Source organism: Blennius ocellaris (genome assembly GCF_963422515.1).
Source record: "Blennius ocellaris genome assembly, chromosome: 3".
Taxonomy (NCBI): domain Eukaryota; kingdom Metazoa; phylum Chordata; class Actinopteri; order Blenniiformes; family Blenniidae; genus Blennius; species Blennius ocellaris.
This window is the reverse complement of record NC_137652.1, coordinates 3464921-3490849: the sequence shown is the minus strand read 5'-3', so window position 1 is coordinate 3490849 and position 25929 is coordinate 3464921. Positions and strand designations below refer to the sequence as shown.

General features: G+C 43.9%; 1 protein-coding gene across 1 annotated transcript; it reads left to right on the top strand.

Moving 5' to 3' along the window:
* Positions 1 to 1367: 1367 nt before the first annotated feature.
* LOC308149228 (multidrug and toxin extrusion protein 1-like) lies at positions 1368 to 25929 on the top strand (the record flags this gene model as incomplete). The annotated part of the gene is made up of 17 exons (XM_080520905.1): positions 1368 to 1412; positions 11162 to 11321; positions 12370 to 12599; positions 16623 to 16724; positions 16844 to 16912; positions 17101 to 17249; positions 18205 to 18247; positions 18657 to 18701; positions 18805 to 18902; positions 19641 to 19738; positions 21954 to 22244; positions 22421 to 22496; positions 23098 to 23167; positions 23263 to 23395; positions 24213 to 24307; positions 24381 to 24444; positions 25694 to 25929. 17 exons carry the CDS (start codon positions 1368 to 1370, stop codon positions 25927 to 25929), a joined length of 2004 nt encoding a protein of 667 aa, XP_080377031.1.

Here is a 25929-nt window from a genome sequence, read left to right as displayed (position 1 = left end):
AGTGTGTTTCACACACACACACACACACACACACACACACTCTAATTCATCCGTTCATCAAACAGGCCTTGGGATTCAACTTAACTTTCCGGTTTCCCCCTCGTGGACGTCCTCCGGCCGCCAGAGAGCAGAGAGAACTTTTTTTTTTTTTTTTTTCCTGAATGTTACTGTTTACAAAACCAAAAACTAGCGTTTGAGAAATGATTTGACGAACCTGAAGCCTGAAGCCGTTTTTATAAGCTCAGTAAGCGGAATGCTGACGAATGCGCATTATATGATTTTTTTTCCGAAAACAGCAGTTTGGACGAGCTCCAGGTCCGGTGACACTTTGGGTTTGATGTCATTTTTTTTGCACACAGGGTTTGAATTATGCAAAAAAAACGTAAAGGCAATACTTTCGCTGTGCTTTTCACGCATTTATGTGTCGATGGGTTCGTTCCTCCACCCGAACTCCTCCAGTGCATGACGGTGTTGCTGTCGAAGTCTCCTTTCATTCCTCTGAAACGTTTCTGTTTTTCAGTTTTACCGACGGAAGCGTCGGTTGACGGCATCTTCAACGTGCACTTCAGAAGTCATCTGCTTCGGTTTTAGCGTCACTTGAAATCTTTTTGTTTTTTCCCTCCAATGGCCTGAAATGAACCAAACAAACCACAAGATGAGATTTTACAGACGTTTCTCAGGATCCCGACATCCTTCTTCTCTTGCATGTAACTGCTGCTAATGACTTTAGATTGGAAAAAGAAAAGAAAAAAAAAAAAACATTTGACAAGTTATTTTTCTGGATCCAGAGAAACTTTATTTGTTTAATTCTAAAGTGATGAGACTGAAAAACTAATGATGTCGCTACAAAGTTCACGAGGAGCCGTCAAAATGTTTGCAATACTACCCTTGTTTTTCTAAATCTTCAGGAACGCCTTGCTTCTTCTTGCAGTCGATTAGAATATCTCGTGTTTTGGCTCGAGGAATGGTTGAGTTGGTCAAAAAGAAATATAGGACTTTACAGGTACAGGTACCGTAATTGAAAAGGCAAAAATCCCATCAGAGATAAAAAGAAAAGAAAAATTCCCAAGATTCTAAAAAGCTCTTCAGCATCCAAAGGTTTGTCAAGATTTGACAAACTGGTTTTCTCCCCAGGTTTTGCAGGATCTCATTTCACAAAATTAGATTTGTCTCCGGACCCCCCCCCCCCCCCCCCCCCCCCCCCCCCCCCCCCCCCCCCCAACAAAACGTTTACAAAAAAACTTTCAAATGTATTTTGACTTCTTACGGTCATTTAATTTCGAGTTGATCAACTAAAGAATGATGGGTTCTGCGTCCTCACGTCTCCCTGGAAGTCCTTTCGTCCAAGAGTGTCCAGTGATTCTGGTATGGCTCGTATGGCGCCCTGCTTCTCGTCGCACTGCCCCCTGCAGGTCTGGCATGCTCATTGCAGCTCTGAACCAGGCAGACATGGTCGGTCCAAGTCAGTGAAGATTTGTTTTTTTTTTTTAAATCTAAACATGGAGGTGGAAATATGATTTTTTTTTGTAAAAACTCAGGTAGTTTCCCACAGCTGCATTTGTTGAACAGTACCGGGCCCTGAGGGACACCGGAGGAGGGGGAGATGGCCACATTTACACATACCCAGATTTTTTTAATTTTTTTTCTGTCTTAAACCCTTATATTTCCCTCTCTTATGTTTAAAAATATAAATCTTCATGCACACTGGCCGACATATCCTGCTGGTTCAGAGCTGCAATGAGCTGCCAGACCTGTAGGGGGCAGTGCAGCAAGAAGCATGAAGCCAATCAGAATCCTGGAAAGTTAACAGGAAATCACAGATTTATTCGATGCAAACAGAGACGTGGATTTTATCCAGCGCTCCACCGTGGCCGGAGTTTCCAGGAATCATCGTTTTGCGGTGAGTCGGAGCTGCGTTTATGTGTAAATGCGCCCAAACGTAGAGAAACGTCACAGCTTTTTTGTTGTATTTTTCCAGATTGCCCATTTACGTGTAAACCTGGCATGAGGGAGGTTTGACTTGGAACCAAGTCAAACTTTTGGTGTCATTTTACAGATAATTCTCAGAACCTTTGACCGAATGAAGTTTTGAAACTGCCGACTCGCGCAAACACAAAAAAAAACCTAAAAGAACTTCCAGGAAGCCGCCGGGAGGAATATTGAACTGAACTGAAGTCAGTGTTTACAGCGTGTTTACTTTCTTTTCATTTCGGCAAAAAAAACCCCCACCAAAACGAGCAAAGAGGAGACGGGCTGGTTTTGAGTTCTCGCCGCTTCTTTTCATCCACTGAACAAGTTCGTCGACATCAATTCCTCTAATAATTCCAGGAGGGCGAAGTCTGCCGCTCACGACAAACACTTAAGTGCATTATTATTCCTGCAGAGTTCCTTCAGTCCGACACGCAGACTCATTTGAAGCCTCAAACACATTCGTCACTGGTTAAGCTGTTGTTCCGCAGCATTTTCACCTGGAATGTTTATTTGAAGACAAAAACAAACCCCTCCCCCCAAAAAAAAACTGCACTGGAGCTGCATGTTCTCTATCATTTCAACGAGCATACTTAATATTTAGAATGGCGATTTGAACACTTTCTTTCTCCACTCGTACTGGTTTCGTTCCCCTCGGAGTTTCATTTCCTGCATTTTATTCCCAGTTTGCCGCCGAGGAACCGAGTCGCTTTTAACCATGAACAAACGATGGGGGGGGGGGGAAAAAACCCCCTGTTTCTGAATAATGTGTGCTCACGAAGCATGTCGTCTGAAGCCATAAAATGCATCGTTTCATCAGGGATTTTATCTGTGAATGACTGAATGATGATGTCTGCTCCTGCTTTGTAATGCTCAACTCCCACCATTAAAAACGACGTTAACATCTTTCCCACGATTCAGTTGTTCCTCGTCCGACGCACTCGTCGACCGTCTTTATTTTATTTTAGCCTAAAAAGAGTTTTTTTTTTTTATTGTTTCTTTGGGTTTTTTTTTTTACTGTGTGAAGCCAAAACAGAAACACTGTAGCCTGACACGTGACACGTCCTGAACTTTATATTTCTACAGCTTTTTGCGTGTCAAGCCTGATTTTGAAAAGCCACTTCTGTTTTTTTGTTATAACTGCAGTATACTGCTTTAACCACTAGAGGGCGGAAAGGTTTACAAACAAACTGCTTCAAACTCCAGCCTGCCTCAGTTTTCACTCTGAATCTGAACAACTGAAGCTGGTACACACACACACACACACACACACACACACACACACACACACACACACACACACAGAACCCCAAATGCATGCAATGAAGTAAAAATACTTGAATGCACTGACAGTCGTGATGTTTTCTCTCCACAGTGCAGTCGTCTGCTGTGCAGTCGTCTGCAGTGTAGTCGTCTGCAGTGTAGTCGTCTGTCGTGCAGTCGTCTGTAGTACAGTCGTCTGCAGTGCAGTCGTCTGTAGTACAGTGCAGTCGTCTGCCGTGCAGTCGTCTGCCGTGCAGTCGTCTGCCGTGCAGTCGTCTGTAGTGCAGTGCGGTCGTCTGCAGTGCGGTTGTCTGTAGTGCAGTTGTCTGTAGTGCAGTGCAGTCGTCTGCAGTGCAGTGCAGTCGTCTGCAGTGCAGTGCAGTCGTCTGTAGTACAGTCGTCGGCAGTGCAGTCGTCTGTAGTGCAGTTGTCTGTAGTACAGTCGTCTGTAGTACAGTCGTCTGCCGTGCAGTCATCTGCAGTACAGTCGTCTGCAGTACAGTTGTCTGTAGTGCAGTGCAGTCGTCTGCAGTGCAGTGCAGTCGTCTGTAGTACAGTCGTCGGCAGTGCAGTCGTCTGTAGTGCAGTTGTCTGTAGTGCAGTCGTCTGTAGTGCAGTGCGGTCGTCTGCAGTGCGGTCGTCTGCAGTGCAGTTGTCTGTAGTGCAGTGCAGTCGTCTGTAGTACAGTCGTCTGTAGTACAGTTGTCTGTCGTGCAGTCGTCTGTAGTACAGTCATCGGCAGTGCAGTCGTCTGTCGTGCAGTCGTCTGCAGTACAGTCGTCTGCAGTACAGCCGTCTGCCGTGCAGTTGTCTGTAGTGCAGTCGTCTGCCGTGCAGTCGTCTGCAGTACAAACAGCAAAGAGGCCAAAAGAGCGAATTGAAGCCCGAACATGAACTAATCCTGTACCGTTTCTATTTATTACACATTGTGACAAAACTCTGCCAGTAATTTTAATTATTTCTCTGTTAAATGTGGATTCCTGGTCGCTGAAGGCGTCACGGTCAGGAAACACGTTTTCATCTTCACTCCCACAGTCCGCAAACCTGCGTTTGATGTTTACCGGTGTGTGTGTGTGTGTGTGTGTGTGTGTGTGTGTGTGTGTGTGTGTGTGTGTGTGTGTGTGTGTGTGTGTGTGTCCCTTGGCCCAGTCTTTTATTTTTTTCCTCCTGTTTCCACGTGTATAACTCCTCTTGAAGTATTCAAGCATTTCCCACGATATTTTCTCTAATAGTCCATCTGACAGTTTTCTCCACAGTTCTGCTGGTCTCTCCTTATTAATGCTGATTTTTTTTTTCTTTTTTTCGAATAATCCTTGGATATTTAGAGTAAAAACCCAAATCTACTGTAGGAAACTTGTTTTTAACAGAGCATTGTGTCTCCCAGTAGGAAAACTCATTCGTGGGCCTAAATTTACCCACAAATCTTCAATATTTCTATTAATATCCACAACATTTGAGATGTTTTCTATTAAAAGAGTCGATAATGCTCTAATAATTTGATTTACTCATAATTATTTGTTATTTCCACTATGCTACAGTTGTTTTCCAATATATGAGACTCAGCATTTCACATAATCCTTTTTTAATTACAGTATTATTCCGTACATCCGGACGAGGTTCTGCAACCTTGATGACCAAAAGAGTCATTTTCATGATTTTCAAACAAATGTAATTTTTTCTGAAGACGTAAAACATGTTAATTATCTGACACAAAGAAATCAATATCTTAAGTTTATCTACATATAAGAAATATTGCATAGTGTGTTTCCCAATGTTTAGAACTTTAAGAGACTTGTTTTCTTAAAAAAAAAATTCTTGTCTTTTTTTTCCCAATTTTTCTTCTTTTTTCTATATTTTTCTTTATTTTAAAAGAAATACCTTTTCTTGTTTTGTTCTTTTTCCCTTTTTTCTCTTTTTTCTTTATTTTCTTTTTCTTTATTTTTATTTTTTAAACCTTTTTCTAATTTTTTGTTTTCCCCTTTTTGTCTTTTTAAAATCTTTTTCTCCATTTTCCAAAATTTTCTTGTGTTTTTTATTTCTTTCCACCTTTTTTTTCTCCATTCTTCCATTTTTCATTTCAACGGTTTGGCCAATTTTGCTCTTTTACCTCATTTTATCCTGCAGATTTGACCTTTTTAAAAAAAAAAAAAACATCTGCATGGAATGCAAACAAAATAAAAGATAATAAATACGATATTTATTTGTTGTGTTTTATAGACTTTCCTTTTAGGAAAACACAAATTTTTGTTTTTTTTTTAATCGTGTTTTCTTTGAAATTCTGACCATTCGCTTGGTGGTTTGGTTGGATTGGAGCCTCCGGGGTATTATGTTTGACACTCCTGGTGTAAAAAGCATGCACGTGAGCATGCACGTGCACACATTCAGCCATTGAGGACACACACACACACACACACACACACACACACACACACACACACACACACACACACACACACAGCTTGTTCTGTAGTTCCTCTCAGACACATTAACTGAGCTCCCCGTCGACGTACAAACGCTGAACCGTGACCGTCTGAGAGGAATCAGTTTAAATTAACAGGACGCAGACGCGTATTGAAATTCAACCTTTTCAATAAGTGAACTAAACTCTTGAAAATGTTGGGAATGAAACTGTTTTAACTGCAAAGACGATCAAGTTTGGCTGCAGAGCACGACTGTTCTGTGCTTTTCGAGTCTTCCTGTCGATGCAAAGTGAATAATTAACTCTTTATTCGGTTCGTCCCCTCTGTTAAAGTGAGCTCGTTTCCTCACGGGTCCCGAACACAGGACCCTGTGGAACTCCGTGGTTCGGTTCAGAGCTTGAAGGATGAAGCCGTTTTCTGAATCGGGCTGCCGCTCGTCTCGTCGATGACGCCGCTTCCAGACGTCATTACAATCTTGTTTTCATTGTGCAGCCAGCTCACAGTCGCTTCCTGCCACGGGGGGCAAACCACACTAACACTCACTTTTACCATCTTGTGTGTGTCTGGTGACTGTAAGGACACCAAGATTTAAGATCTAAATTTAGATTTTATGCGCCGGCTTTTTGACCAGACGTCAAAAACTGATTGTGATCAAGCTTTAGTTCCCGAGGCCTCTTGAACAGCAGTTATTGGAACCAGTTATTGATATTTGAAGGAGCTCCGGGTGACGTGATGGTTCTTGCTTTCTGTAGCAACGCCACTCCTTCATCCGTCCGGACCGGCGGTTCTGAAGCCTCGAGGACCAAAAGAGGCGTTTTCACCATTTTCAAAGAAACATTTTTTTTTTCCTGAAGCCATAAAACGTGTAAATTATCTGACATAAAGAAATAAATATCTAAAAAGGTTGATCTATGTATAATAAATATTGCATTAATGAAGTGTTTTTAGCTGCTGTATGTTTAGAGCGGTTTTAGCTGTAATAAACTTTTTTCTTTTTTAAATTTTTTCTTTCTTCTTTCCTTTTTTCTATTTTTTTATTTTTTCAATAAAATTTCTCATTTTGTTCTTTAACCCTTTTTTTCTTTTTCTTTATTTCTTTATTTTTCTACATTTATATATCTTTTTCCCATTTTGTTCTTTTTCCATTTTTCTTCATTTCTTTTTTTTTATTTTAATTTTTAAACCTTTTTCCAATTTTCTTCTTTTTTTCTTTTTACAATCTTTTTCTCCATTTCCCCCTTTTTTTCTTATTTTTTTTTTCTTTCCACCCTTTTTTTTTTTTTTTTCCATTTTCCTTCTTCATTTTTGAAAAATCTGCATGGAATGCAAACCAACTCAAATATAACAAATACTACATTCATTTCCTTCACGCACTGAAAGCTTCGTGGAGCCGCTACAGAGGAGCTGAAGAGCCACATGTGGCTCCGGAGCCCCCGATCCACATGACGGCTGAGATCAGATCAACGTCGCTGGATTTCTACAGACGCTAAATTTCCCATCAAGTCGCTGTTCGTCTGTCGCTTCATGCGACGGCGGACGACTGGAAGGACTTAACGACTCGGGATGAAGCGACTCGTTCTTGCGTTTCAGGTTGGCGGCGTGCACCTCGGTGTGACGGCGAGTTCTCAGATGTTCTCGGTGTTCTGGTCACGGGTCAAAGAGCCAAAGAGAAACCTGCCGCTTCCAGGATCCGAGTGAAGAAACAGCATTGACGGGATTTCTGAGAGGGAGACGCCCTGCACTTCTTTCAGGAGGTGAGGAATCATGATGAGGATGATGATGATGATGATGAGTGGACAAAGTCGTAGGACGATCTGAGGAAATCACGTCACTGCATCAATATCTTCTTATATGTTTTAATCCATAGTTTCCATTGTGAGCAGAGTCTGTCCTCATTCTGACTGCAGCCAGAGCCTCTGGAGGCCGATCAGCTGGGATTCACTTTCCTGTGCATTAATTGCGTCTCCAAATAAACTGGCTAAACAACGTTTTCCTTCATCTTCACCACTCCGTCCAGCTCATAGTATTCAGGAAGTGACAGAACATCACAGGTCAAACGTTCACAGTTGGTGGAAAGTTAAGTTTGATTTGATTTGATTTGATTTGATTTGATTTGATTTGATTTGATTTGATTTGATTTGATTTGATTTGATTTGATTTGATTTGATTTGATTTGATTTGATTTGATTTGATTTGATTTGATTTGATTTGATTTGATTTGATTTGATTTGATTTGATTTGATTTGATTTAATTTAATTTAATTTAATTTAATTTAATTTAATTTAATTTAATTTAATTTAATTTAATTTAATTTAATTTAATTTAATTTAATTTAATTTAATTTAATTTAATTTAATTTAATTTAATTTAATTTAATTTAATTTAATTTAATTTAATTTAATTTAATTTAATTTAGTTTAGTTTAGTTTAGTTTAGTTTAGTTTAGTTTAGTTTAGTTTTTTATTTTTGCTTTGCTTTGCTTTGCTTTGCTTTGCTTTGCTTTGCTTTGCTTTGCTTTGCTTTGCTTTGCTTTGCTTTAGTTTAGTTTAGTTTAGTTTAGTTTAGTTTAATTTAATCGCACTTAATTTATTTAGCACATTTCATACATTATGTAGCACATAGTTCAGACGCTATAAACAAAACACACACACACACACACACTACCCCATTCAGGATGGTGGGGATCCATCAGGCATAAATAAATAAATAAGTAAATACATAATGAACAGATAAATAGGTGAATTAGAATCCATGCAGTAACAGACGGTCCCTCTCAGCTCCGTTCTAACAAGTCGGCCACATCATCATCGTTCTGAGACATTGAGAGTCGAGACGTTTTCCAGACGTAGGATTTATGTGAGTTTATCTCTGAATTCAAGCTCATTTTGCACCGAGGCCATGTTGTGAGTTTATTTTACAAAACAAGCGAGGGAACACTTGTTTCTAGGCTCACCATTCAAACACAGGGCAATTCACAGCTTTACAAACAAATAAAAGAAATGCATTAAAGCAAACAGTGAAGAATCTTAATGTGCAGATTTTTTAAATATTTTACTGATTGTTTCCCACAACCACTGACCCGACTTCCACTTTGGGACCACGTACATCCTAAACGTCAACTTTACATTGCACTTTGGAACAAAAAAGAAAAAGTGTTTGACGTCCCAAATGACCTACAGAATAAATATTGTAATAAATGTGTAGCTTCACAAACAAGGGATTCTATGCATCCAACAAAATATTAAAATTGTACCGGAGAAACAGCATGAAAAGCAGAAAAATAATAAGATAAACGTAATAAAGTAAGTCAAGTTGATTGTTTATTCACAAGCCGGTGCAAATACATGTTTTAAGTCCCGATTTAAATAAAAGTGAGTGTGTCGGCAGTCTTCAGGTGTTTTGATATAATCTGAGATTATTGAAGCCCGAGACCATTTAAAGCTTTATAAACCAAAAGTAAGATTCTGCAGTCGATCGTTTGATATGAAATACAGAATAAATGCACGGACGTGTTTCTCTGAATGTTGTCGAAAGAAGAAGGAATTATGTTGTTTGATTTGTATCTAGTGTGACTTTTCACACATTTCATAATTGTCCTTTCCTTTTCTGTCCCCCGAGATCCGCCTGGGAGTTTGAATCCTGACGCACAAAGCAAGAGTGTTGCTGGATTTGACGTGTGACCCACTGAGCTCTGCTTCACTTACGTAAACTCTCACCGTGATCCTCTCCTCTGCATCACCACTGTTGAAAATTAACAAAATAGACGACTACCCCGTCACGTATGAGACACCAGGACGCTCCTGTGTTGTGTTTTAACATGTTTTTTTATTATGCTCTGACATAACGGTGATGGAGTTATTCATTTATTTATTTATTTTAAAGCAGTTTTTCTTTGTTCTATACTTTCATCTCGGCTTTTTGGAAGTTTCGTTCCTCGAATTTTTTGACCTTTTGTTTGAATGGCAGCAGATTGTGATTGTTGTTCACGTGGAACTACGACGCAACGATTCGGGATTTTTCCAGATTCAATTTCTATTTGTTACTTACATCACGAGTTAAACCATTAGCATTAGCATTAGCACTTTCCTCAGCTGTGGTCTTAACGTGATCATTTCTTAAACTTTCCTGTTCACTGGAAAAGCCACTCAGGGCCTGAAGCCAAGTAAAAGGAACAAACTTCAAAGAAAACATTGATAAAAAAAAATAAAAAAAAGATTCTTAAGAGTAGTGACACAACACTGCTCATGAAGGATGCTATCGAGCTAGCCTCTGAGCTAAGATGTCAGGGTGGGGTTTTGTAAAAACACCCAGAATGCAACAGTGATAGGAGAATTTTTCTGGACGTGTGACTTTACGTCATTAAAAGTGGCTTTCATGTTGAGATTAGAGCCATTTTCTGTAGTCATTTTTTGGTTTTAGTAAAAACGTAGCGCGTCCGCTGCCCCACCTCGGAGAAATACTTTGCTGTGTTTGAATTTAAACGCCGTTATTCTGGTTCTATGGTACCATCCGACCCACCGAGGATTAAAACTGGGCTGAACTGTTTGACACCCTGATAAACCGTTGAACCAGTGTGTACATCCTTGGAGTGGATGGCGACAGTATATAGATATAGATATATAGAGAGAGAGAGATAACTGGCCCGACTCCACCGGGACATTCGTGCTCCAAAACACTTTCCGAGGTTCATTTTCTGGACTCTGCTGCTCTGGTGTCACTTCCTGTAACCTCTCGCCAAGTGATCTCACGATATCCGACGACGTGTTAATCCCATCCACCCTGAACCTGAACACTGTCCAGAGGCGGAACAGTCCAGATCCCCTCAGACCCTAATATCAAAGACATTACCGTCACAGCTCCACCACCGCAGACTCTTAAGACCTCATCCACAATCCGGCGCGTCGACCTGACAGCTTGGCCCACCGGCGGCTCCGGCTGAATCATGTGACTCCTCCCTCTCACCTCCAATAAGCATCCGCCTGCCAAAGGTGCTTGGAAGCAGCAGGTTTCTCTTTGGCTCTTTGACCCGTGACCAGAACACCGAGAACATCTGAGAACTCGCCGTCACACCAAGGTGCACGCCGCCAACCTGAAACGCAAGAACGAGTCGCTTCATCCTGAGTCGTTAAGTCCTTCCAGTCGTCTCAGCCGAACAATGACTTGGGGGGGAATTCGGCGTCTGTAGAAGTCCAGCGATGTTGATCTGATCCCTGATGGCTGGACCTCCGACACACGCAGCCTTCATGACGGATGAAGGAGTGGCGTTGCTACAGAAAGCAGAACCATCACGTCACCCGGAGCTCCTTCAAATATCAATAACTGGTTCCAATAACTGCTGTTCAAGAGGCCTCGGGAACTAAAGCTTGATCACAATCAGTTTTGACGTCTGGTCAAAAAGCCGGCGCACAAAATCTAAATTTAGATTTTATATCTTGGTGTCCTTACAGTCACCAGACACACACAAGATGGTAAAAGTGAATGTGTTAGTGTGGTTTGCCCCCCGTGGCAGGAAGCGACTGTGAGCTGGCTGCACAGTGAAAACAAGATTGTAATGACGTCTGGAAGCGACGTCATCGACGAGACGAGCAGCAGCCGATTCAGAAAACGGCTTCATCCTTCAAGCTCTGAACCGAACCACGGAGTTCCACAGGGTCCTGTGTTTGGGACCCGTGAGGAAACCCTCCGTTGACTTCCACTGCTATGCAGATGATACAGAAATCTATTTATCTATGAAACCATTATTAGACTAGAGGCTTTTCTTAAAGACATAAAAACGTGATTGAGCTCAGATAAAGCTGATTTTAAGAACTTGAGAAAGAAAAGATCTAAACATGTAGTAGTACTTTGACCTCCAGTACCACTGTGAGGAACCCGGGAGTTACTTTGAATATCTCCAAAATCATTAACATGTTGACTCAGAGTGACGCATTTCCTCCTTCCAGAGTGGACCTTTGTGACTCCCAGGTTGCGAATAGCTGCTTAGAAAGTCGTCATGTTGATTGAAAACGCTGCGGTTAGATTCCTGACAGGAGCCGGCAGGAGAGATCACGTCACTCCAGCATGAGCTTCTCTTCATTTTCCTCCTGTTCAATCTACAACCGATCCTCCATCGTCTGTTAACGAGCCGTTAATCCCATATGACCCTGCAGAACACTGGCTCATCAGAGTGCTTATTAAGTATATTTGACACAAAAACATAAGCTATATAATTCAGTATGAAGAGTCAGGGTGAGATCTGAGGTGTGATTTGAGAAACTCTCAAGAGAAACAAAGCCACATGATACTAATATACTAATATATGTGGACGTATACGACATATATGAAAAATATAGAAAATATCCATTAGAAATAACAATATGTACAAACTTAACTCACTAACTTTTGTTTGTTATGTTTTGTTTTTAATATATCCTATTTCTGTCTGGATTAAGTTAACCTCAACATTTTTGTCAGGATATACTGTCCAGTTTATTTCTGTGTTGGAAAAAAGAAGAGAAAAATCAATAAAGAATAAAGTGGTAAAAAAAACAACCAACAAATAACAATATGTAAAAATGCAGGATTTATTTTCTCACAAATTATTCTGAAATCGAGTTGTTCTACAATTATGTAAATCTCACACACACACACACACTTACCGTCACGCGCGGCTGGCTGCTCGTGAGGTCCCTCCTCTGGAGCACGTGTTCGATCCCCTGCTCGGCTGCCGGTTTAAAGACGCGCTCCGCCTGCAGCGGCTGCTCTGCAGGACACACCGCTGGAGGCTCATGGAGGGTCCGGACGGCTCGGAGCGGCAGGAGGCGGCGGCGGCGGCGGCGGCGGCGGTGGCGGATGGGTCCGGAGGGTCCGGGGGCGTCCCAACCTCATGTCTGGAGAAGCTGCGGGGGGTCGTTTCTGCAGAGTACCGGGACGAACTGGTCGAAATCCTCAAACTGGCCGGTCCGGTGGTGAGTCCGCTGCTTTCATGCCTTCTGTCAAGAAAAGACACTCTTTTCTTTAAAAAAATTTTTTATTTTATGATGTTTTATTTTATGAGTAAATATTAAATGTGTATTAAATGAGTCAGATTCCTGCAGATGAAGGATTAATTAATTCTAAATGGCGCAGCTGTCACAGACATCAATATAAATCATCATTGTGAGGAATGAGTTCAGTTCGTATTGAAATGATCAACTAATAAGACAAAAAAAATAAAAAAAATACTCCACCCTTAATCTGTGAGATAGTACTCGTACATGTTTAAGTTATTGTCTCTTTTCTAAGTGTTTTGGAGTCACTTTCTACTATATATTTTTACCATATTTTATTGTGCACCGTGTGATTTTTATTTTTATTCTCCTCTCCTGTACAATGTGTGATTTTATGCTCCTATCCTGCTTTGTTGCTGCTGTGACTCTACATTTCTCTATCTGTGAGATTATCTTATCTTATCTTTGTCACAGTTCACACTCAGAGACTCAGGAGCGGACAGAAACACGGCAATCAGGAATCCTCTCGGAACACTCAGAACTCAAACCAAATACACAGGAAAGCAGAACTCTAACGAGACAGAACTAAAGACTAACCCAGGTACTTTAAACTAGAAAAAACTGAACTCGCAGAGGCACCAACACAGGCACACTGCTCCAGCTAAGAAGCACCCAAACAAAACTATTAGGACCCAGCGGGAGACTAAAGGAGCACACTGCCTGGAATGAAGCAGCAAACGCTGAATGGCGTGGTCGGCGCTGGAGAACGCGGGCGGCGGCGTATGCTGCAGCCTGAAGGAGGTTGTCAGGGAGTCTCGCTGTGCTGAAGCCGTTGGAGTGGGCCAGGAACAGAGTCACAGGCAGGAGCTCGGTGCAGCAGGGTGTGGTCCAGTATGTAGATCGTTTTGCAGACTGGCACAGAGTCTTCATCTGATGCCAGCTTTATAGGGAGAGAGGTGCATTGTTGACTGAAACCACACCCTGCCGCAGGTTAGTGTACTCAGGTAATCAGCCCTGCACTCCTATCCACCAGAAACTGAAGTCCGCGACCCCGTCGGCGCACATCCAACAGGCGTCTTACCGTGTACGCCGGTGCGTCATACACCATCCTGGGTGGTGGAGGGGGACGGACAGGAGGGGCCAGAGTGCTCTCTAGGACAGGTTTGACTTGGGACACATGAAAGGTCGGATGGATCTTCATGGAGGCAGGAAGTTTGAGCTGTACGGAGCTAGGGTTGACGATCTTCTCCACCTCAAATGGTCCGACAAACAGTGGTGCCAGCTTCCGAGACTCCACCTTCAGGGGAAGATCCTTTGCCCGGAGCCAAACCTTTTGGCCTGGCGTATACACTGGAGCGGGAGTGCGTCTGCGATTCGCCTTCTGTTCCATCCTCTGATTTGACTGGGTTAGGGAGGCCCTGGCCTTCTTCCACGTCCTCTCGCATCTCTTGTTTAAGCCCTGAACGGATGGGACGGCGATCTCCTCCTGAGATGGGAACAATGGTGGCTGGTACCCCAGGGAGCACTGGAAGGGAGAGGAAGAGTTAGGCAGCGACTTGTGAGTGTACTCTACCCATGGAAGCTGAGAACTCCAGGCTGTGGGGTTTTCTGCCGTGACACATCTCAGCAGGGTTTCCAGGGACTGGTTCGCCCGCTCCGTCTGACCATTCGACTGTGGCTGAAACCCAGATGTTAAACTGACTGTGGCGTCCAGAACCTTGCAGAACAGCTTCCACACCTCCGACGTAATCTGAGGTCCACGGTCTGACACAATATCCACTGGTATCCCATGGATCCTGAAAACTTGTGACACCAATGTCTCAGCAGTCTCTTTAGCAGAGGGGAGTTTCGGTTGAGCGATAAAATGTTCCGCCTTAGAAAACCGATCAACCACAGTTAAAATTGTTGTATTATCGTCGGAAGGAGGCAATCCCGTAACGAAGTCCACTGCAATGTGTGACCAGGGCCGGTGTGGAAGAGGTAAAGGTTGCAGTAGACCAGAGCTGGGCTGGGTCGAGGACTTTTGACAGGCACAGACAGAGCAGGCAGCGACAAACACCTTGGTGTCTTTCTCCATGGTGTCCCACAAAAAACCTCTGCCTCAGGACACCAAGGGTACGGGCAGCTCCAGGATGGCAGGTCGGACGAGACGAGTGAGCCCATTGGAGAACCTGTGAGCGAACAGAGTTGGGGACAAATAGGGTCCTGGGTGGACCAGTACCTGGATTGTCTGACTGGTCCGGCGCACTCTGTACCAGGTTCTTGATCTCCCATGTCAGAGAGGCAACTAGGCAGGTCTTGGGCAGGATGGTCTCAGGTTCTCCGGAGTGCTCCTCCCTGGGGTGCAGGCGGGACAGGGCATGAGGCTTCACATTCCTGGATCTGGGGCGATAAGTGAGGGTGAACTTGAACCAACCAAAAAAATGATGCCCCTCTAGAATTGAGCCACCTGGCGGAGCGGACATACTCCAGAGTCTTGTGGTCCGTCCACACAACGGTTGTTCCGCCCCCTCCAACCAATGTCGCCACTCCTCCAGGGCCATCTTCACTGCCAGCAACTCTTGGTTTCCAACATCATGGTTCCGTTCCGCTGGGGAGAGACGACGGGAAAAGAAGGCACATGGATGCAGCTTACCATCACTCGTGCTGCGCTGAGATAACACTGCTCCCACACCAGTATCCGATGCATCCACTTCGACAATGAACTGCAGCGTTGGATCGGGTTGAACTAAGATTGGCGCCGAGGTAAACCGGTCCTTCAATGACTGGAAGGCTTGGGCTGCTTCAGTGGTCCAGGAGAAGGTTCAAGAGGTGGAGGTCAGAGTGGTAAGGGGTGCAGCAACTTTGCTGTAGTCCCTTATAAACCTCCGATAGAAGTTGGCAAGTCGTAAAAATCGCTGAAGTTGTTTCCGGTTTTCAGGTTCTGGCCAATCCTTTACTGCGGACAGCTTCTGAGGATCCATCCTTGATCAGAGGTAGGGGATATGGATTCTTCACAGTGATATCATTCAGGCCACAAAAGCCTATGCAGGGACAGAGGGTGCCATCCTCTGTCCATGTCGGGGCAGATCGAAGGCAGCTAGCATGACACTGGGGGCACTGGGGGCTAACCCTAACCCTAACCCTTCATTCTGAACGTTTAAGTTTCAAGAACTATTTAATTTGTTGAACGGAAGATGATGAGTTTCATGGTTTTTTTGACATTAGTGAAGCTCCGAAGTCCGAGGAGAGCGACTGTTTCCACACGTCCAGGTGAAGCAATGTCCAGAGTCCAAGGAGCAGTTTTTCTATTCGGATGAGAATCCAATCCATTTATTGATACGAGCCACAAGTCGATGCCCGTCGTCAACAACTCTGCTCACGACTGAGTTCCTATAAGACTAAACATTTCCTCTGACCGTCACTTACGGGTCGTTGTCATTTCTTGCTGTCAATGTTTGTTTTGGGGTTTTGTTTAATAATTTTTTTCAGCGTGGTTATAAATTAATGAAATGCGCTTTGGGAATGTGGGCGTCGGCTTGGAGGTGAAGGAGAGGGAAAAAAAATCCCTTTTCCAGTTGGAAATTCTCATTTGTGGAACAGAAATCAACGTCATGAAATGGATCCAGACCGGAGCTAAAGTTCTTCTATCGGAGCGGCTGGAACTGGAACGTGGATGTTTAACATCTGCATCAAAACCACTGGATGAGAGACGACCACGACGTCAAAGAGACTCCCTATACGCAGACCATGTTCTTCTGTACCTCAATAATCCCTGAAGAGTGTCAAGGCGGCCCACTGGGATCAGTTTGCTCCAGAGGTTGCTGGTTCAAATCTTTTGTCGAATCCAAATTCTACACCGGCTGACGTTTGTCTTTGTGTTTTGAGATTCGTTCTTCTAAATATCAGTGATTTTTCTATCAGTGGGAGGGGGAGGGTTAAAAAATGATCTTTTCTCTTTTCTTTAATCCTCTTCTACGTCTCACTTCTTTCTGTGTAACAGCTGGAGTTTGTGTGTTGCAGTGCCTTTCCCAGTTGATGAGCTTCCTCATCAGCTTCGTCAGCACCGTGTTCTGTGGCCACCTGGGAAAAACCGAGCTGGCGGCCGTAGCCTTAGCCGTCGCGGTGAGGATTCTTGTTTGTTCGTGTCCCGGCATACCCCCCCCCCCCCCCCCACCTCCACCTCCACCCCCCCCCCCCCGTCCTCCCCATGTGTCTCATGCTTGTCTTTCCTCTACTTGCAGGCGGTCAACGTCACTGGTATTTCCATTGGCATGGGTTTGTCGTCGACCTGCGATACGCTCATCTCTCAGGTACGTCCCCGGTCGGCGGGGGGTCTCCGTGCCGTGTTTGTCCAACCCGAGGCCAACGGGAGCCCCCGCGGTTCCGTTCCCGGCTCGGCCCGGGGGGTTCAGCCCGCGTGGAGCTGCCCTTCTTTGTTCAGTCCTGCGCCGTGCTGCTTGCCGGTGTTTTGAGTTTCGCTCCGCCGGTTGTGTTGCAGACCTACGGGAGCGGTAACCTGAAGCGGGTGGGTGTGATCCTCCAGAGGGGGATCCTGGTTCTGCTGCTGGCCTGTTTCCCCTGCTGGGCCATCCTCATCAACACCGAGCCCCTCCTGTTACTCTTCCGACAGAGTCCGGAGATTGCCAGGTCAGTTAGTTTCTCCACCCGTCTTAAAGTCTCCCAAACGTCTGACACCTCAGGGTCAGCTGATTCACCTGTTGATACTCCACAAACGTGCAGATTTATGTATGAATTCATTAATAATAAATACATTTTAAAGTCTTAAGACTAAAAGACTTTCAGGGTTCTGCAACCTCGGTGACCAAAAGAGCCGTTTTCACCATTTTCAAACAAATAGAATTTTTACAGAGCCGTAAAACATGTTAATTTTCTGACATAAAGTAATAAATATCTAAAAAGGTTGATCTATATATAAGACATATTGCATTAATGAAGCGTTGCAATATGTTTTATTACATTTTGTGGCTGTTTTTAAAGGTTTTTTTTCCTCCATGCATTTTCCCACTTTAGCCATTTTATACATCTTGGCTGTTTTTGCTTTTTTTTTTCTTTTTTTAGCTGTTTATAGCTCCTTTATATTTCCCAATGTTTGGAGAGGTTGTAGCTGTAGAAACTTTTTCTTTTTCCCTTTTTTCTTTTTTTTTCTCTATTTTTCTTAATTAAACATTTTTTTTCCTCGTTTTGTTCTTTTTCCCTTTTTTTTTCTTTTTTCTTTATTTTTCTTTTTTAAACCTTTTTCTCATTTTGTTCCCCCCCCCCCCCCCTTTTTTTCCTTTTGCCATTTTTTTGGAAACTCTGCATGGAATGCAAACAAACTAAAATATTTTTTTTTTTAAACATTTCAAGCGCTTTCACGTTTCAGAAAAGTTTTGCATTTACACGGCAACGTTTCGAAATCGATGGCGTTCTTTGTTTTTTTTTTTTTTGTGATGAAACCGCGCGCACTTGGAGAACAACACGCTATGAATATCAACAATCGTCCTCGTCTGGGACTTTAAGTTGGACGAGTCGGGTTTCGTCTGTTTTGAGTCGAATTTTCCACAAAGTTTGAGATTGAAGCTGAATCTTGTGCTCCTTCCAGACTCGCCCAGCTCTACGTGGAGATATTCACGCCTGCTCTGCCTGTGAGTCTCACATGTTTTTTTTTAATCTAAATTGACTTTCCCTGGTTTGATCCCAGGATTCCTCAAGCACCATTTTAATAAACTACACCTGGAATGACTCATCCCACTAATGCTTGTCCAGTCCAAGTGTGGCGCCATTTAAAAAAAGGAAATAATCGGGAGCATACGATTGTTTGATGGAAGACAAACCACACAGATCTACCAAATCTAATTGCTTCTTAGAAGTATTTCAATAGATCATCCTAATATTAGGTTCAGACCTACTTTTAGTACTCATGAGCGCCGATCTGACATTTTTTGGTGCGACGACGGCTGGGGAGCTAACGGTTAGCATGATGCTAACCGCTCTGAGCGTTTCTGTGCTGAACTCCGTCATTAACTCTTTTTTTTTTGGTCTTTATGCCTTCAGGCTGCGTTCATGTTCCACCTGCAGGGGCGCTACCTTCAGAATCAGGTGCAGTTTCCCCTCACACACATATTAAATAAAAAAAAAAAACTAATTGGAGGAACTCTGTAAATTATTTTCTCCATTATTGTGTCCATGTGGTGTTTTGCAGGGCATTATCTGGCCTCAGCTGATCACTGGAGCCATCGCTAATGTGCTTAATGCGGTCACCAACTATGTTCTCCTCTACGTTCTGGAGATGGGCGTCGCGTGAGTATCTTTTACTACATGACTTCTTTCTCTTCGGCCCCGCAATAAATTTAAAGTTTCTCAACGCGACCTATATAATGGTCAGATTGAAAAAAGTCAAAAAGAATAAAAATAAAAAATCTAAATACACTCCTCTTTAGTGGTTACAAAGTTGATAGTTACAATTTCTTTTAATTGGCTCTTCTGCAGTTCTTTCAGGACCCACCAGGGGGCGTCGGCCTCATTTCTATGACAACGTTTCAAGGGCAAACACATCGTTTTTTGTCTTTCCGTTTTCGGAAAAGCTTTGCGTTTCCACGGAAACACTGAAAACAATGTCTTGAGCGTGTCGGGCCACCAGTGGGTGCTGTTGTTTGTTTTCGTAATGAAACCACACACACATGCAGCAGAGAACAAATAACTCTAAACAATAACAATTTAACAAGAACAAACTAACACGGACACATGACCAAGTTAGATTGTTATCACGGTGACTGTCAAAATAAAAGTACCAAGGAGAGTATGGAGTCATGACTCTCTGGAGGAAACATGCACAATTGCAGCGTTTCAGAAAAGTTGCCCCCCCCCCACCCCCATTTCCATGGAGACAAGAGCATTTTCAGAAAGTACCGTGAATTACCTCCCGTGTTTGAATGGTGCTCTATGACGACATCTGCCTTAAACTATGTAATGATAATACATTTTATTTGCATTTGACTTTTCAAAATGCTCACATTTTCAATGGGTGTTGCGTTGCAGTGGATCTGCGCTCGCCAACACTTTGTCCCAGTTTCTGCTGGCGACCCTCTTGTTCGTCTACATCGTCTGCAGAGGTCTGCACAAGAACACCTGGGACGGTGAGTCCGCCGGCAGCAGCACCGCTTCTCTTGCCTCAGAGAAGAAACAAAGAACAGCATTCAGCACGTCTGTTTTATACGTAAAACTGCTTATCAGATCGTATATTTCAGAAAAGATGAACCTGTCTCATTTCACCTCTACGTCAATCTCTTGTTCGTCACCAACAGTTGTGATTTTAAACAAATTTCAGTGGAACCTTTAACAGAATCATTCACTCTTTAATGACGAAATGTGGCGCGGTGTCGAGGAGGAGTCAGAGCCACATGTTAAAAGAGTCTGAGAAACCCTGGACTGTACTTTTTATGCCACTTTGAACTCATTGAAAATGTAAGGGCCCGTCCACACCAGGAACCTGGTTCACCTGAACCAGGAACCTACTTCAGGTGAACCAGGTGTTTCCCCCCCTGCAGAAGCTACTGACGCTAGCAGCAGGAGGAGCAGGGCCATAGACCTATAGAACTAGAAGCTACTGACGCTAGCAGCAGGGGGAGCAGGGCCATAGACCTATAGAACTAGAAGCTACTGACGCTAGCAGCAGGAGGAGCAGGGCCATAGACCTTTAGAACTAGAAGCTACTGACTCTGGCAGCAGGAGGAGCGGGGCCATAGACCTATAGAACTAGAAGCTACTGACGCTAGCAGCAGGAGGAGCAGGGCCATAGACCTATAGAACTAGAACCTACTGATGCTAGCAGCAGGAGGAGCGGGGCCATAGACCTATAGAACTAGAAGCTGCAGATGCTAGCAGCAGGAGGAGCAGGGCCATAGACCTATAGAACTAGAAGCTACTGACGCTAGCAGCAGGAGGAGCGGGGCCATAGACCTATAGAACTAGAAGCTGCTGACGCTAGCAGCAGGAGGAGCAGGGCCATAGACCTATAGAACTAGAAGCTACTGATGCTAGCAGCAGGAGGAGCAGGGCCATAGACCTATAGAACTAGAATCTACTGACGCTAGCAGCAGGAGGAGCAGGGACATAGACCTAGAGCAGTGATTCCCAACCGGGGGTACACGGACCCCTAGGGGTACGCGAGGGTATTGCAGGGGGTACGCAGAAAGATTATAAATTACCCTACAGTATCCACACACAAAAAAAAAATTTATACTATATTATATTGTATTATATCATGAATTTTAGTAAGGCCATACATTTATTTTCCATGAGTAGCAGTTCGTCCACAGTGATTGTAACACTACAATGCACATAATATGAAAAGACTATAAAGTGGCGCGCTTTAAAAAAAAAAAAAAAAAAAAAAAAGGTTCACGTTCTTGCTGCGGGCGCGCACGATTCACGAAGCTAGCTAACTCTAGCTGCATACCGACTGTAAACATGGATGCATGGCTAGGCAGGAGTAAACGTCCAGCTACCGCTACTGCTACCGTCGCCTCGGACGCAGGCACAGGGGAGCCCAGTGAAAAAAGGAATTATGAAAGACTTATGAAAGACAAGCAAGCGCAAGTGTCTCATTAAAAGGTATGTTTTTACACTCACAATAATTGTTTTATTTAAATGAGCAGTTGGATAGATAGAAAGACAAAGGGTTAAATATAAGTACACATTAAGGCGAATAATCACACACGAGAGAGGGGGTACTTTTCACATGGAAACCAGCTCAAGGGGTACACTGGTCAAAAAGGTTGGGAACCACTGACCTAGAGAACTAGAAGCTACTGACGCTAGCAGCAGGAGGAGCAGGGCCATAGACCTATAGAACTAGAGTTCTATATAGGTTTATGAGCAGGAATCTACTTCTAAAGTTCTATGTCTTCTGTCTTCTTCCATGTTTTTAGTGTGTTTGGTGAGTCACAGCGCCCCTACAGGCCTGGCAGGTGTACTGCAGCCCTGAAGCCTCGTGTTGAGTCGAGTTCATAGTGACGTGTGGACGGAGTTTTATTTTAGAGAACGCTGGGGAGAACAAAGATGGTTTTATGTTCGTCGTGTGGACGTGGCCTCAGTCACAAGTACTGATAAAAAAAAGACTTCTCAAGTTTCTATTTAGTGGAGAAAAAATTCCAAGGTCAGAATCATGAAAACGAAACTGGGTGGTCAGTCTCTCCTGTCCCACAGACGTCTTGGTGTTCGAATAGGTTCCAATGTTGAGTAAGGTTTTAGAGTCGCTTCCATCATTGAGAGGTATATTTTCTTAAAGATGAGAAGAAACATCAAGTTTTGGGGTTTATTTGGACCCCCCCCTCCCCCCCCCCCCTCCAGGCTGGTCCCTGGACTGCCTGCAGGAGTGGGGCCCCTTCGTCAAGCTGGCGCTGCCCAGCATGCTGATGCTCTGTCTGGAGTGGTGGATCTTCGAGGCGGGCGGCTTCCTGGCGGGTCTGATCAGCGACGTGGAGCTGGGCGCTCAGTCCGTCATCTACCAGATGACCCTCGTGGCCTTCATGGCGCCGCTGGGAATCGCCACCGCCGCCAGCGTGCGCGTCGGCGCCGCGCTCGGCGCCGGGAACGTAGAGCGGGCCAAGTTATCCTGCAAGACCTCCGTCAGCTGCTCATGTGAGAGCCAGGACACACACACACACACACACACACACACACACACACACACACACACACACACACACACACACACACACACACACACACACACACACACACACACACACACACGACAGAGGACATTTCAAATCAGCTCTTCTTTGCATCTTTTGTGGTTTTCTGTTTGCTCTCAGTCGTGGTGGTGTTGTGCAGCGGCACCACGATGGCTCTGATGAGAAACTTCATCGGCTACATTTTCACAACGGACCAGTAAGTTAAAAAAAAAATAATAAAAAATCCAGCAATTCACTGGTTTCTCTTCCTGTTTCTGACACAACCACGAGGAAAATGCATTACAAAAAAAAAGAGTGCTTTCTGATTATGTGTGCTCCTTTTCATGAAAAACTAACTCTTCACTGATTTTGTTGGATGTCAGAAGTTTATTAAAGCACTTTGAGTTATATTTAAATGTCTTTCTTTCTCTCGAGTCTGATTGAAACACGCTGACGGGGGAAACGGGACAAACTTCCTGCCTAAGCAATCAGTCCATGAAAATATCGCTTCGGCTTTTTGATTCCTTTCAATCATGAACTCTGTTGAATTTTGGCTTTTTCACTCATTGTCTGTTTTAATTGGACCTTATATTTCACGTGTGTGTGTGTGTCCACCCAGTTATATCAGATTTCCTGTCGCCTTGAATTGGATGAGTTTAGCAGTGATAACAGTCTCTTCGTTTCTGTAACTTGCTTAATAATGGAAGCGACGGCTAGCGGAGGTGTGAGCCAGCCCCGCATGGTCTCACTGCACATGTGTGTCGTTTCAATCCCCTGACACTGAATCTCCATCTGCTTGTTTTGTTTTTGTTTTTTAGAGAGATTATAGACAGAGTTTCTGAGGTCATGATTGTGTTTGCTTTCATGCATCTTTTTGACGGGGTTGGGGTAAGGAAGCCTTTTTTCCTCCGGCTCTCTCTGAATTCCACACTGAGTGACTTTTTTACGTCAGAACTGACCTTTCCGGTGTCGGATGTTTCCAGGCCGTCCTCGGCGGCGTCGTCCGGGGAGCAGGAAAACAGACGGTCGGCGCTCTGTGCAGCTTCGTGGGATACTACTTCATCGGCTTCCCCATCGGCCTGTCGCTGATGTTTCCAGCCGGCATGGGGATTTTAGGTACGGCCGGGTGAATCCGGCAAATCTCACAGAGGGACCCTGAGGCTGACATTTTAACTGTACATGTAGTCGGTTGCTGTCGTTTTTTTTTTTTTTTGGTAATGAAACCACACACACATGCAGCAGAGGCCAAAACGCTCTAAACATTATTGAGTAGTTACTATATTTTGGGGTTTTGTTACATTTTTGTTACATTATTTTTTAATGATATTTTGAGTCATTGTTACATTTTTGGGTCCTTCTGCAGTTCCTTCAGGACCCACCAGGGGGCCTCGGCCCACAGTTTGGTTGAATCGCTGCGTCAGCCTCTACGGCCTCATTTACACGACAACGTTTCAAGTGAAAACGCATCGTTTTTGTGTTTTGGTTTCAGGAAAGCTTTGCGTTTCCACGGCGACATTATGAAAAGGATGCCCGTTTACATGGAAACGGAAGAAACACTGAAAACAATGTAGTTAGCATGATTGGCCACTAGTTGGTGCTGTTTTTTTTTAATGTAATGAAACCACACACGTGCAGCAGAGAACCATCTGCTTTAAACGTAAATAACGGGAGAACGTGGAGAGTCTCGTTGGCACACCGCCAAGTTGGATTGTCATTATGGTGACCGTCAAAATAAAAGCACCAAGTCCCAGGAGAATGTGCTTTCGTGACACTCTGGAGGAAACATTGTTCTGATTGTCTCTACTGAGCATGTGCAGAAACTACGAGCTACTACCGTGGTGCACATGTGCGGCAGCAGCGATTCCGCCTTTTTCCACTTTTTCCCAAAACGTTCCGTTTTGAGTTTCCACCTGGACGTGTTGTCTCTCCTCAGGACTGTGGACGGGGCTCACGATCTGCGTACTGATGCAGGTGTCCTTCTTCTTGGCGTATTTTTATCGACTGGACTGGAATGCGGTGGCTGCAGAGGTGGGTAGGGCCGGTAGGGCACCGAGCTGAAGGGGGACGACACCCTGATCCAACCTTTCTGTCCCCCGGTCAGGCCCGGCAGAGAGCGGGGGTCCAGGTCAGCGAGGGCAACGAGATGCACGACAAGGAGGATCCAGGTGAGCGCCACTCCCAGAGCTCTTTGAAACGAGCGTTTATTCTTTTTTTTTATAAAAAAAAAAGACATTTTTAAATACATTACAGTCATTCCAATGTGCTTCTATAGAGAAAATAGAAAAGCCCAACATATCCACATGAGCAGCAGGTGTGTTTGCGACTGTAGAAAGGAAAAACTCCCCAACAGGGAGAAACTTTGGAGAAACCAGAGTCAGAGGAGGAGGAATTCTGCGGACCGGTTGGGGTGAAAGGAGAGAGGAGAGGAGAGGAAAGAGAGAGATAGACTGGGTGGGGAGATACATACAACACCCTTGTTAGTGCTACATGCATTTTAATTTTTTTTCATTATAATCCAATAATCACAGGGATTCAAATATTTTCCAACTGCCATGAGATCAAACCAGCCTGAGCAACAACAGAGCAAAAACCAAAATAATCACAACAATGATCGCAAAGACAAAAACAAAAGGACAAAAAACAAACATGATTTTGATAATTGACAGAACAATAGCAGAAAATAAGAAAAATCAGCGGCAAATCTCATCAATGAGGAGTGGACATGTATCCTTATACGCAGACGATGTTCTTCTGTACCTCACGAATCACGTTTTTTTTTAATGTAGAAAAATAAAGAAAAAAGGGAAAAAGAACAAAATGAGAAAAAAAAATTTTAAACAAAGAAAAATATAGAAAAAAGACCTAAAAAAATGGAAAAAAGAAAAAGGTTTATAAGAGCTAAAACCGCTCTAATCATTGGGAAACAAAAAGTAGCTATAAACGGCAAAAAAAACCAACAAAACGGCTAAAATAGCCAAGATGCATAAAATGGCTGAAGTAGGAAAATCCATGGAGAAAAAAACCTCTATTAACAGCCACAACAATTAAAAATGTAATAAAACATATCGATATGCAATATTTGTTATATATAGATCAACCTTTTTAGATATTTATTTCTTTATGCCAGACAATTAGCATGTTTTACGGCTCTTTTGGTCGTCAAGGCTGCAGAACCCTGCTGTAGAGCATTAGACCCCAACAGGCCTCCACCCGTCACTCCACCCTAACGGAGAGTCGTCGTTCTGACTCCAGTCTTTTAGCAGCAGCTCCTTCATTTCCTGAAAGTTTCCCCGAGTTGGCATTAACTCGAGTCGGACTCCTTCCTCCAACACGCCCCCCAGATTCATCAATTATGAAGCTTTGAGGTGTTTCTGGTGGTCGGAATGCCAAATGTTGTCTTTTGAAACTCCTTAGCGTCTAAAAAGATGGTCAGCGCCAGCGAGCAGAATTCTCTAGAAGCTCCAGACGAGAAACACATCTACCAAGAAGTGGCGGCTTCAACGCCGGCCGCCGCCGCCGCCACCACGGTGGGAGACGTGCTGTCGCTGAAGCAGCTGGTGGTACGGCGCTCCATGGTGTTGCTCTTCATGCTCTTCATCCTCGCCAGCGGAATCGTCACGTTGACCCTCACCAAGCGGCTGAAAGCTTAA